At 39.4% G+C, this 13754-nt stretch overlaps 1 protein-coding gene across 1 annotated transcript in view; it reads right to left on the bottom strand.

Moving 5' to 3' along the window:
- TMEM232 (transmembrane protein 232) overlaps positions 1–11789 on the bottom strand; it is a 113606-nt gene extending 101817 nt beyond the window's left edge. The window contains exons 1-3 of the mRNA XM_070935733.1: positions 11656–11789; positions 3059–3170; positions 1847–1952 (exon numbers count right to left, since the gene is read on the bottom strand). Coding sequence (XP_070791834.1) covers positions 1847–1952; positions 3059–3170; positions 11656–11789 — 352 coding nt within the window. The remainder of the gene's footprint in view (positions 1–1846; positions 1953–3058; positions 3171–11655) is intronic.
- Between the last annotated feature and the right edge of the window lie 1965 nt (positions 11790–13754).

Below are 13754 nucleotides of genomic sequence, written 5' to 3'. Positions count from 1 at the left end.
GCAATCCTAGGCAAAAGTTTCTAAGCCCCTAACTCACAGGTGTCAAACTCGATCACTTCATGTGATGTCACGTGACGTATCTCAACATTTTTTTGCCTTTGCAGAGCTGGGGTGGGCATGGCCTGTGCATGACGCATACAGCCTGCGGGCCACCAGTTTGGCCGGGGTCCGTGACAATCTAACTAGTATTTAAGCTACTTCATGCATCAAATTGGAAGCATTGTTTGCTCAGCTATGGTTCATTGCATTAGCCACAGTTGGTCATTTTACAAACCCACGACTGCATCCATACATGTTAAGTCATTCTGAAACAATGTTAAATTATGGATGCCCTGGATGAATTCAAGCAGTACCTGAAATCTTACACTTATTCTTCATCTTAAGCAACCATTATTCTTTTCTTTGGATAATCCTTGATTTAACTGTTTTACTGATTCTTTGCTCACACTCTCAACAGACACAAACTTAGAAACTAAGCCCAAATTCATTTGGCTCTGGTGACCACACCAAGAATAGTTTCTTTTGTAGTCTTGAGTTTAGATCTTATATTTAGGGCAGGGGTGAAATGCTCCCGGTTCGGACCGGCTTGGGCGAGTAGGTAGCGATGATGGCCAATGGTTCGGAGAACGGGTAGCAATGGCAGCTGGTGGGCGGAGCAGCGAGAGAAAGAAATTTAAAAGTTTTCCTACCGGGTTCTGTGGGCGTGGCTTGGTGGAAGGGGGTCTTGTGACTGAGTGGGCGTGGCTGTGAGTGACATCGAGTTGGCCACGCCCACTCAGTCACAGGACACCTCCCCACCAAGCCACGCCACAGAACCGGTAGGGAAAAATTTTAGATTTCACCCCTGATTTAGGGCTGCAGTACGTTGCTACTTTCTTTAATCCATGTTATGAACTCTGGGGTAGAAAAGAGCCACTTATCAGAACAAGCGTTTTATTATCCTAAAACACTTACCCAATTTAGCATGTGGAACAACCAGGTGTTTTTGTTTTGCACTTTTTTTGGTGCTGGCGAGTTAGAAGTAATTGTAATCCATTCTTTTGCTCTTGCCTTTATTTTTCCTTTCTAACTCTATTTTACTCTGTGTTCCCCTTTCCTAGGGCTACATACTAAGGTATATCTGAAATGCATGAAAATATATGGCCAGTAGAGGGTAGCAAAACCTTAACATTTTTAGCTACTTCCTGCCAGCATTCTTATGTTTGTCCGAACCCATTTCTCTTACAAATACATTTCAACTAATAGACAAACCAACTAATCTTGATAATTGGCCCAATACAGCTTTTAGGCTTCTGGTTGCACATCCATAATTTAAAATAATGTAAGAGTAAGAATAAGAAAATAATCTAAGCCACTGGAATCATTCTAAGACCAAAACACACTTGATACAAAATCTTAGGCATAGCATATTCTATCCAAGAGAAAAAAAGCTTTATTTTAAAGATAGCAAACATTTAGTCAATGTTGGATACAACAGCATAAATTTCCTTCTAAATTTCCCCCCCAAAAAAAGATTAACTGGATCCAATGTAGTCTAGACAAGTTAAATGTATATTGATTTAATTTTACAATATCTGCACGATTTACCTCTTGTGGAATAGCAACATTTTGCATGTTAAGCAAATTATGCCATGCGCATCAATTTAAGTCATTTGCATAATGACATCATTATTCCAAAAGCATGTTGATGTATTTTAGCTAATTGTGTATTTTTATATTGAACAGACATAACAGCTTCCTTCCATGAAATACTTTGTTAAAATGAGGCCCCTGTGTTCATAATTTAGCAGCATTTGTTCAGCAAAAAGAGAAAATGTGTATCAATTAAAATGAAAAAGCAACATACCTTCACTAATTTCTCCTTTGCACTGCGATAACATTATTGCCTCGGTCCATGCGACTGGAAGATTCACATACTTCCCACAACCTAATATGTTGAGACCCAATCGTCTCTGTCCAGAATATAAAATGGAAAGAAGCAAAAGATTATAATACCATTTCCCCCCCAAGCTAACTTGGGGCTGAACTAAAAACTAATGAAATGAGCACATTCTGAAGACATTCAGAAGAAATTCTTCAGACTTTGCACGAAGTGCCTCTGAGCTAATCATTAAAGCAGCCTGACATTTTTCAGCCTTCTGCTTAGAATACATGTTGCTGATGCTGCTTAAGGAATGCACAAGACTCGTAAAGCAGTGGCATCTTTTGTCAAGACTGGAAAAGTGGAACTGCTCTAATAAATAACAGAAACATAATGAATGGCAGTGCAAAATATAGCATTGTCAAAGTATGCAAAACTCTACTTAAAGATAACATTTAAAATGAACTGCTGACAAGAAAATACAAGGGCTAGCCGAGATAGCAATGTTTTCATCCCTCAAGTTAAGACTTAAATAAGAAGATAAATACTGAGTGCAATTATATTGTTACCATCAATTGAAGTGCCTTGAAACAAAGAGCAATTAATTACAAGCTCTGCATTCCAGCAATGACTTGCACTGAGCCAGTTTGTGAAGAGGGCACATATGGTGCCCAAAACCAATCCAATGAAACATCTTCAGGCATTTGGGAGTAAGCTTTGAAAACATAAATCTGTCAGAGTTGGAGTAACTTTGCCTTATTTTTATACTAGATTGCCACAACAATATTTAACTTAACTATAAAGGGAAAGTCTCAGGCCATTTCTTTTTCCTCATTTCCTGGAACAAGAGGCCATAATTAAAAACTAAGATGTACTTTCCTCACTGCCAAGATTGTTTTCATGAAATTACTTCAACCTGACTACGTTTAAAAAGAAAACAAGTATTTCAAGCATTTTCAGCCTGGCAATTTCTTACACATTTTAGGTGTCCAAATACAAATTATTTTAACAATGTCCTTTCTGCACATCTTTGTATGAATAACTTTAAAAAGAAAATGAATGTGAAATGTAGTAAATGTGAATGTGAATGTAGTAAAAAGTATTTTCATTAATTCTCAGGTCTTAAACAGCACCATAAACATTTAGGTTCAACAGATGGTCTTTATAAATGATCTTGTATATCCTATATATACAAACCTTGCATCTAACAAGCATTTTTTTAGCCAGATCTATGAATGCTTCCTTTCTTTCTGTTTCTGAGGCATTATTGAAATTCTCAATGAATTCTTCAGTAAGTTCAAATGGATTTCTAGAAAGATACACCCAAGGGAATATCAATTTAATTGGATACATACATAGAATTAACTTTTCAAGCATAAAAGAACAGAAAGCTTATTTAATTTTAAAAGAGCCATTGTGTAATGTGAGTCTTTAATATATTCAAAGACTTTCTGCTGCTGTCTCACTTTTACAACAAATTTTATAGCATCTACAGACTTGACAATTCTGTCCTGGTAAGATCAGAAATATGTATGTGTATGACAGGCCACCCTTTTATCTAGATGGAAATACTGGTTTTCTATCCTGAAAGTAATCTATCTTAAGAAGTTGCTTTCAGAGTTCAATATGTTCATTAGCTTTGGCACTGATATTGCCCAGGCTTTGGCCTAGAGCAGGGGTGGGCAACTGTGGCCCTCTTACGACCTGTGGACTTCAATTCCCAGGATTCCTGAGCCAGCTTGGCTGTCTCAGGAATTCTGGGAGTTGAAGTCCACAGGTTGTAAAGGGGCCACAGTTGCCCACCCCTGGTCTAGAGGGAAGTTCCCAACTCCTAGCTAGTACATTCCTGTGCATCTTTACCACTTCCACCTTAAGATAGTCCTTGCTTACTAACATCAACTGGGACCAGAATTACTGTTACTAAGTGATGCAATTGAAAAGCCCAGTATCACATGACTGTGCCATTCAGTGATGGCAGTTCTGCATGTCCAGTTGGTATACAAATCCCACATCATCATTAAATACAATCTCACATGGTCACATTTGCAACCTCCTGCCAGCTTTACAAGTGATTTTGCTTGCAGGAAGATAGAAAAGAAAGTCACAAATTCCTGACTGTGACTGTGTGACGCTACAATGTCATAATTGCAATCCAAATGCTGAACAATCACATGCAGAGATGCAACAACGACTGGAACTGAGTACAGACATAAGTACCATTCGTTCAGCACCTAAGCACCACTGTAAGTTTGAATGATCACTGAAGAAGTGGTTATTTTCGTTTGAATGGTCACTAAACAAATGGTTATTAAGTACTAGGAAAACAAGAGCAAGCTGTTTGCCTTCTGAAGAGTGGGTCTCTCAGGACGCACAGTTTTGTGTATAAGGTGTCTATTATCGTCTCTCCCTTGCAGTTGACATCTTTCTACTGGAACAGTAGTATATGCCAAAGGTACTGGTTTAAGCTCTCTCGGTGGAACTGTGAAGTTCTGTCTGCCTACAGTTAGCAGTTCAGTTGGAATTGCTCAAAGTAGTGTTTGATTTGGAGGTCACGAAAACAATGTGATCATCAACAAGTTCTTCCTGCTACAGGCATTTCCACTGCTATTGAAAATCTTAAATCTTTGCCCAACTGTTTTCCAAAGAAAAGAGAATTCACTATCTTTGCAAGTACCAAGTACAATTAATTTCAAATCTCTTCCAGGATAAAAACTAAGCGAGTAGCTGGAGCCACAAAAGTACAAACATATGCCAGATGAAGGAAGAAGCACTGTTTAATGATATTCTCATCATTTTCTGAGATTAAATGGGTGCTAGTGAACTGGAAAAGGGATTCTCAATTCTGGCTTTACACTTCTGGCATGTTTTCCCTGAGAGTCACTCAATAATAATTATTGCACTTATCAATGCCATGCTGTAAGCAGGGGTGAAATCCAGCAGGTTCTGGCAGGTTCTGGGGAACCGGTAGCGGAAATTTTGAGTAGTTTGGAGAACCGGCAAATACCACCTCTGGCTGGTCCCCGAGTGGAGTGGGAATGGAGATTTTGCAATATCCTTCCTCTGTCATGCCTACCAAGCCACGCCCACCAATACACATCACACCCACCAAGCCATGCCCACAGAACCGGTAGTAAAAAAATTTGGATTTCACCACTGGCTGTAAGCTTCAACCACGTTTATTTTGCCTATTTTGAATTTTTTATCAATTGTGTCCTGTATTTTCTTTCCTTGTCCATATTTTCATTTTTAAACATTTTGCTTATTATTTTTGCTTCTTATGTATCCACACTTGGCTTAACACTGCTTACCCCAAAAGGGAATGAATAATGTGATGGATCTGTTGTGGGTATGTCTGCATCAGTTTTGCTGGATTATATCTTCTGCTGTAAATCAACCACTTCTATGATTCTCACTTATTTTTTTTAATAAACAAAGGAGCCATCCTGTGGCAAGTGTGGAATTTTTTCGGGAAAAAAGTAACATTAAGCTAGGGATATTTTTTTAAAAAAAATCTTAAATCCACCTCTTAGTTAAGGAATGTATATTCACTACATTTGACCTATCAGATTTTGTGCAGCTATAACACAGGAATCACTTGAAATTCTAAGGCAAAACTATGTCTTTTCATTTTTGTTTAATCAGTTGTTTAACTAATATTGGCTGAAATAATTCATTCAATTTTACTTGTAGATGTTAAATATTTCATATGGTATTATAGTTCATATTTATATGTCTTCAATAAGAAACTAACATAGAAAGTTTTAATCAATACCTGAACTTGCAAAAATTAAATAATTGATACATAGGAATGCCAGAAATCAGAGACAGAGCAGAATATCTTTGAAAGAGTAAAAATCATACTTCCCATTAGCAGACTAAGAAAAAAAAACTAATTTATACAATGGTATCTATCTTCTTTACTTTCAAGGCAGAAATTGAAATATTACTCAGAGTAACTGGGTAATTCCAATGTGGAATTACTCTAGTAATTCCTACTCTAGTCACTAGAGTAATTCCATATTGACAATACAGGTGGTCCTCAGTTAATAACAGTAATTGGGACCAGAATTATCATCACTAAGCAATGCAGTCATAAAGTGTGACATCACAACTTCATCATTTAGCAACAACAGTTCTGGCAGTCTCTATCATTGTGAGGATCCTGTAGGTCAGTGTTGGTGAACCTTTTCGGCACTGAGTGCTGAAACGGGAGCGTGCACACATAGGGGAAGCACCAGAAACTGGAATAGCAGCTCCCTGGTGCGCACGTGTGGGAGCGCCGGAAACCGGAAAAGCAGTTCCCCGGTGCACATGTGTGCGCCGGGAAGCTGAGCTTCTGGTTTACAGCATGTACATGCACACTGGTCACCTGGCCTTCCAGTTTCTGGCGTGCATGCGTGCACAAAGACCAGCTGGCCGGAATCCGGAAGAGCAACAGGCGACCGCTGGCGTGCCCGGAGAGATGGCACTGTATGCCACTTCCAGCATGTGTGCCATAGGTTCACCATCACGGCTGTAGGTCATTAGGTAAGGACCTCAATTGATCATGACTTCCAAAATACTTGTCAACTTCCCCGACTCTCATTGTGGAAAGCTGGCAGGGAATCTCACAAATCGCAATCACATGACTAAAGGAGTGGTGTGCCAACCAGAATTTTTGAAGGCCAGTCATAACTACCACTTGTTCAGCACCACTGCAAGTACAAACAGTTGCTGAATGAGTGGTTGTTAAACAAGGGCCACTTGTACGAAGCTAGTAAGTATGTTATATCAGTGGTCAACAGAAATATATTAATTATGACCAGTATGACCATCATACTGCTTTGAAGTTAATGACATTGATTAATGGATTGCATTTTTATAAGAAATAACCATTAATAATTTATGAATGTATCTATGTCTATTGCACTAAGCATATATTTGCTAGGAAGTCATCATTGTATCAAGCTATGACATGTACCATGATGATATATTGTAAGGCACCTTGGAGTAAGAATTTAATTATGCATGAAATAATCAATTCTCCTCAGCTATAATTCTTGGAATAATCTGTAATGATAGATGTAGGATGCTATGAACTCTTCATGATAAGTGTATTGTATTATTTTAACATTATTTACTCCAATTTTAATTCAATTGATAAAAGGAAAGTCAATTATTAAAATAAATAGATCCAGCATTTTAAAATGCCTTTCCAAAATAACGCCTGTCCAATTTAACCATCCAATTTTCTTTGCTTTGGAATTATTAACTTCCCCCCTCTTAGTTCCTTTCTTTCAGGCCTGTAGTTTTTCTATATATAGTTATTCACCACTTTAACAAATAGTTGAGAGTCTCTTCTGAATTTTTTTTCTCCTCTTTTTTTTTTAGGATTAGGTTTTAGGTAAAAAAGGAATAATCTCACCCAGTTCCATTCACTGTTCATTTACACCACTCCTGCACTTTCTTTGTTGCCAGCTAGGGACAAAAATGGCTGCCTCTTCTCCTCGTGAGCGAGAGGGAAGAAAGCCCTGAATGAAGTGGGAGAGATTGCGAGTCTCCATGACCTGCAGGGCACCCCTCTTTTCTTCACCACCCCTCCAGGTTGGCTTTAGCTCCTTTTGGAGCCCTCTAATGGGGAGAATTCAGTGTGGGAATGCGGAGACATGCTCCTCATGTCCGATCTCACCACAACATCAGCCAGAAGTCCTCTTCTTACATTATTAATCTGCCAACTGATAGCAATATACTTATGATAAGACAGATGAATTTCATGTATGTGTGTGTGAAAGAGAGGGGGTAAGGGGGAGAGAGGGGGGGGATGACTATACATGGGCTGAAAAAGTCCAGATGTCTAATAGGACCTAGTGAATTGTTAAAGGTGGCAGAATGTCTTTCATCTCCTCTGTTATTTATATAATTATTTATTGCATATATATTTTACCACAATTAAAAACGACTCTCACTGATTTATACAATATAACCTTAAATTATCCAAGGTGCAAATTAACAACTAAAACAAAGCAATATTAAAAAGCTATTTGAAGAAATCAATGAAAATAAATTGATGGCAAGATCTAAGCTAAAACACTCTGCAAAGTAACTCATTTTCAGCATCTTCTTAAGTGAAATCAGGAAAGGAGCAAGTCTGCAGAGGAAAGGTTACATTACTACTGTAATGCTCTCTACATGGGGCTCCCCTTGAAGAGCACTCGGAGGCTCCAACTGGTCCAGAATGCAGCCATGAGGGTAATTATGGATGCAACTCGTTGCGCCCATGTAACACCTTTCCTGCGTGAGCTGCACTGGCTCCCAGTGGTCTTCCGGGTGCGATTCAAGGTGTTGGTTACCACCTTTAAAGTGCTCCATGGCTCAGGACCTGGGTACCTACGAGACCGCCTTCTGCCACCGATAGCCACCCACCGACCAGTTTGCTCCCACAGAGAGGGACTCCTCAGGGTGCCGTCGGCCAAATTATATCGGCTGACGACACCCAGGGGGAGAGCCTTCTCTGTGGGAGCCCCTGCCCTTTGGAATGAACTGCCCCTGGACATACGCAAGATCTCTGACCTCTGCTGTGCTCTTAAGACCCTGCTCTTCCGACAGGCAGGGCTAGCTTCATAATTGAGTTTTAAATTTGGAATTCTTAAATTTTTGGGTTTTTTAGTTAATTGGCCTTAAATGTAATACTTTTAATAATTTTTTAAATTTAAATTGTGATATTTGTATTGTGTTTTTACCTGGCTGTACACTGCCCCGAGTTCTTCGGGAGAGGGGCGGTATAGAAATAAAATTATCCTTATCCTTATCCTTATTTCAAATTATGCCTAGTGCTTGTCTGGGTTTTGCAGGCTAGAAATGATTACACTAATCAACTTCTGATTTCATATTCTACAAGATACAAACCGATCTAAAAGATATTAAGATACAACACATTTTGTCAAGAACACAAGGAGGTGTATTTAAGTAACATTACCACCATCCTCAAACAGTAATTTATCCTCTGTTTCCTTTATTTTTTAAGAAGGTATAACAGAAATTAATTTTATTAGTTCTCATCAAGAAAATTAATGTCATATAAAAATTCCATTTAATGTGGTGATAGCAAACTCTTCAAATCAATTTTTAAAATGTATTTAAATTCATCTGACAGGACACTACTGATATTGACTCACAGATGAGATTCAATATGCATTCTACTATTTCATTGAGGCAAACAGATAATGTTATTCTAAGTAATGAGCCCAAGAAAAGAAATTAAGAGTTTCACTCCATCTATTCAGTTAGAATAGAGAGTTAATTTCTTAGCATGAATCTTATGAATAGTTTTAAGTAAGTTCCAGGGCATGGGATAATATTCTAGTTCCTAAATATGAAGGTCAGGTTTATTTTTGTTAACTCAGTTTAAGCACTAAGATTATTTTGGTTTCTTATTCCCCCTTTTCCCTAAACAGATAGTTATTACATTTCCTTATTACCGTGTTTCCCCGAAAATAAAACATGTCCTGAAAATAAGGGCTTTATTTTTGGGATGGACCTAAATATATGCCCTCCCCCCAAAATAAGCCCCCCCTCTCTTTCTCTCTCACACACACACACAGGTCCCTCACCACCCCAACCGTCCCAAGGCAGCCACATCCCTGCAAATTCTTGCACCCCCTACGCCCCTTTCGCCACCCATGGCACCAACCATAAACTTTGAGCACCTGCTACTGCTCCATGGTAGTGGCCCGCACGTTCTTTCCCAAGCGCCCACGCGCCGCATCCACATAGCCTGCGCTATGGTTTGGAAGTCTCAGAGGCAGAGTTTGGGGGAGAGAAAGAAAGACTTCTGCTGCTTCTGCTTTTGGCTGCATGCAAGGAAAGCAGCAGAAGCAGCAGAAATCTTTCTTTCTCTCCCCCAAACTCTGCCTCTGCGGCTTCCAAACCCCACCCAGGGCAGCGGCCACTCTGGGAGTGCGCTTCCCACTCTATGGTGAGGCAAACAGATATGGTGCCGGCTGGAGCTGGAGCCTGCAGGGAGAGCTGGCCTAGGCCGTGGCTTCTGCTATGAGCTCAAGGACCTGGTGCTCACCGGCTTCGCCCACATCAACATGGTGAGGCCTTGGAGGCGCGCGAGCGAGGGGGGGACAGGCACTCACGCGGCTTGGTGCTCACATTCTACACACACACCTTGCAGGAGGGGAGGGGCTTGATGGCGGCACACAAAGGGAACCTCTCTCTGCTGGACTCCCGGCTATGATTGCACAGACCGCCCAAGACTCCTGCACCTCCAAAATAATAAGACCCCCCCCCCAAATAATAAGGCCAAGCCCTTATTTCGGGGTTCAAAAGAAAATAAGACCCTGTCTTATTTTTGGGGAAACATGGTATTTATGTTAATTTTTCCTACCTTTGACTGAAATCTAATAGTATCTGCCTGTCCACAAGTGGTACAGATACCACCATTGGAACAATTTGCTATTGTACATATGGAAAAATGATCCAGAGAAGAATTTATAGGTACTCCTCAGTTAACATCAAAAATTGGAACCAGAATTTCCATCACTAAGTGATGCAATTGTAAAGCGCAATATCACATGACAGCACCGCTTAGCAACAGCAATCCTGAAAGTCCTCATTGCTGTCATTAAGCAAGGATCGTGGCTCATCAAGTGAAATCTTCCTCACAACTTCCCACCCACTTCTTTCAAGTAAATTTAATGGGTAATACAACAGGAAGTTACAAGTCCTAGGCAGCTTGCAAGCAGGTTAGTGGGCAGGTAAGTAGTTGCTATGGCATGATATGATGACAGCCAAGCATGGGTGGGGGGAAGGGGGGGCTCCAGACAACAAGAGAGTGCACAAGCCACAGCCAAACACAAATGTAACCAGGTCATGATAGCTCCTGTTGGTGGCAGAAAGATACGTGTGTGGTTGCCCGTGGCACCACACAAGTGCAGCCATGGCACCACATATAAGGCATATGTGCACTACAGAATAAGAGAACCCTGGGATCTCACACTCCTGGCTAGGTTCTTTGGGAGAAAAAGTGATGGGAAGGGGAGTGATTTACAGGAATGACCTTCCCTGCTGGCTTCCCCATTGACTTTGCTTGTGAGAAGCCAGCAGAGATCAAGAGACATCGCAACTATCGTAAGTGCAAGCCACCTGCCCAATGCTCAGATTGCGATCAGATGACTGCAGGAGTACTGGGATAGCCAGAACTTCAAGCACAGATCATAAGTACTATTCATTCAGTGCAGTGGTAAAATCCAAATTTTTTACCAATTCTGTGGGTGTGGCTCGATGAGTGTGATGTGGCTTGGTGGGCATGGCTTGGTGGGTGTAACAGGGGAAGGATACTGCAAAATCTCCATTCCCTCCCTACTCCAGGGGAAGGATACTGCAAAATCTCCATTCCCACCCCACTCTGGGGCCAGCCAGAGGTGGTATTTGCCGGTTCTCCAAACTACTCAAAATTTCCGCTATTGGTTATCCGAACTGCTCAAAATTTTTGCTACTGGCTCTCCAGAACCTGTCAGAACCTGCTGGATTTCACCCCTGATTCAGTGCCAACATAACTTCAGTCACTGAATTAGTGGTTAACTAAGGACTACCTGTACAGGAAGCATAGGCTGAAAAGGCAAAGGTGAGGTCATGTGCAACCTATCGCAATGTACACTATATCTTTCATTTTCTACATTTTGATGGCATCTTATTTAAACTCTATTGAAGTGTTTAGCTGATTTGCTCTTTTCCTTAAGACATGGGTTGAGAACCCTGAAAACATTGAAGGCATAAATACTGCATCAGTTATGAATATTTAAACTTACCTACGTGGTTTTATCTTGAAATCAGCCAATCCTTTTTTCATATATTCAGTCACCAGTCTCCGATGAAGCTTTTCATGCTCGTCATGGGACACAATGCCAAAGTTATAACGCACCGGCACTTTTAAAATGGGCATAGTGTTGTAAATTCAAACTTAAAACAAAAAACAAAAACAGTATAGCCAAAAGGAAAAATTATCACTTCCTCTACAGAAAACTTTAAAAGTTTTCTGTCATGTACTCGAGGGAACTAAAAGACAAAACAAAACAAAACAAAACCAATAATGTGGGTATCCTAAAAAGAACGGCAATTTTAAAAACTTAGGGGTTTTTTTAGCACTTCACTTAGAAAACAATTTAAACTACATTTATGTTAATCAAATATTCATAATAGAATAGCTAAAATTGCAATATGTTATGCTGTTTATATCCAAAAAATATAATTAAGTTGAATTGCATCTGGAATCATGCCAAACTGTTTGATTTATTCCAATCTCTCTATTTCATTATTACTTTTTGATCAGATAGCTAATTACCCACCATACTAGACTAGCATGATGTTTGATTAATCAATTTAAATGTTATTACTGGTAATAACTGGTATGTGGTAGACAATATAATATAAAAGAATTACAATATTATCCACAAAATAGAGCTAAATAATGGAAATGTCGCTTAAAATTACATCATGAGTTACAATATAAACTCCTAAAATATAATTTAAACTATATCATTGATACTGTAAATGTAACAATAATTGATTATAAAATTCAGAAGTAAAATATACCCCTTTGGGGGGTCTTTGGGGAGAGGCAACCATTGACAGTTGCTGGATATATACAGTATACTGTATAAATGTTATCCAGATACCGGTATATATTTTATTATAGCCTCCAAAGAAGGCTATAATCATCACATCAGAAATACCTTATAATAAAATTATACCTGTAGCATTAAGGAAACCACATAATAGATGATCCATTTAAAACTACTCTTTGGTTTTAAGGCTATCTAAGGACATAGTGGAGATCCTATGCTATTATCAGAAATACAGGTAAACCTTGGATTACAATGGCAACTGGAACCAGAATTTCTGTTGCTAAGTGATGAGGTTATAAGGTGTGATGTCATGTGACTGTATCACACAACAGCAGGAATCCCAGCAGTCCCAGTTCCTCTCATAACCCAAGGATTGTACATGTCGCTAAGGAAGAAAAGGAAGGAGTCCCAAGCAGGCAGGGCAGTGGGTGAGAATGGTGCACAATCAGGTGCCACAGGCAAATGCTACAGAGCAGAGGCAGGTGGGTGGATACCACAGAGAGGCAGGCGAAAAAGCAGCAACAGCAGGAGCACCTTGCAACTTCCTGCCAGTTTTCCCACTGACTTTCCTTCTGAGAAGCTGGCAGGAAAGGTTGCAAATGGCGATCAAGTGACTATGGGATACTACAACTGTTGTAATTGTGAACCAGTTGCCTCAAGTCCAAATCACAATCAAGTGATTGCATGGATGCTGTGATGGCCACAACTGCAAGGACCAGTTTTAAGTCTCCCTTGATCAACATTGTCCTAAATTTGAACCATTGCTGAACAAATAGTCATGATCTGTAATCATTCCATAAATTCAACAAAATTTACTCTACTGTATGGTCAGGATTACAGCCTCTTTTCATCATACTCTAATCTAATGTGTATTTACTCTGAATAAAATCCAATACAGTTCATTGTGGCATTTGTCATTGGAACTCTCTTTAGGGCTGTGTTAAGGATCTCAAAGACAGTAGAATTACTATGAATCCTACCACATAAACAGATTAGAAAACTAAAATTGCCATTGTTTATACCACTAGTGGGATTAAGAGAATGAAAATAAAGGATATTTCCAGAAAGTACCAATAACTAAGATAAATAATGCAGCAATTCCACATTTTTCCTTAATAAAAAAAAATCTTCCTTATGAAAAAAGCTAGGAATGTTACAAATTTATTATTTATTTCGTTTATTTATTTTGTTTTGTTCAATTTAAACAGAAGCCCATCTCACTTACATGATATCTCACTAATTAAAACAGCAACAACAAACTTGTGTAAATAAATTAAAACAAT

This window comes from Pituophis catenifer, unplaced genomic scaffold (assembly GCF_029215685.1).
Source record: "Pituophis catenifer annectens isolate HBS135680 unplaced genomic scaffold, rPitCat1.0.hap2 SCAF_2, whole genome shotgun sequence".
NCBI classification, from domain to species: domain Eukaryota; kingdom Metazoa; phylum Chordata; class Lepidosauria; order Squamata; family Colubridae; genus Pituophis; species Pituophis catenifer.
The sequence above is the reverse complement of the archived record's forward strand: the minus strand, read 5'-3'. Positions and strand labels throughout refer to the sequence as shown.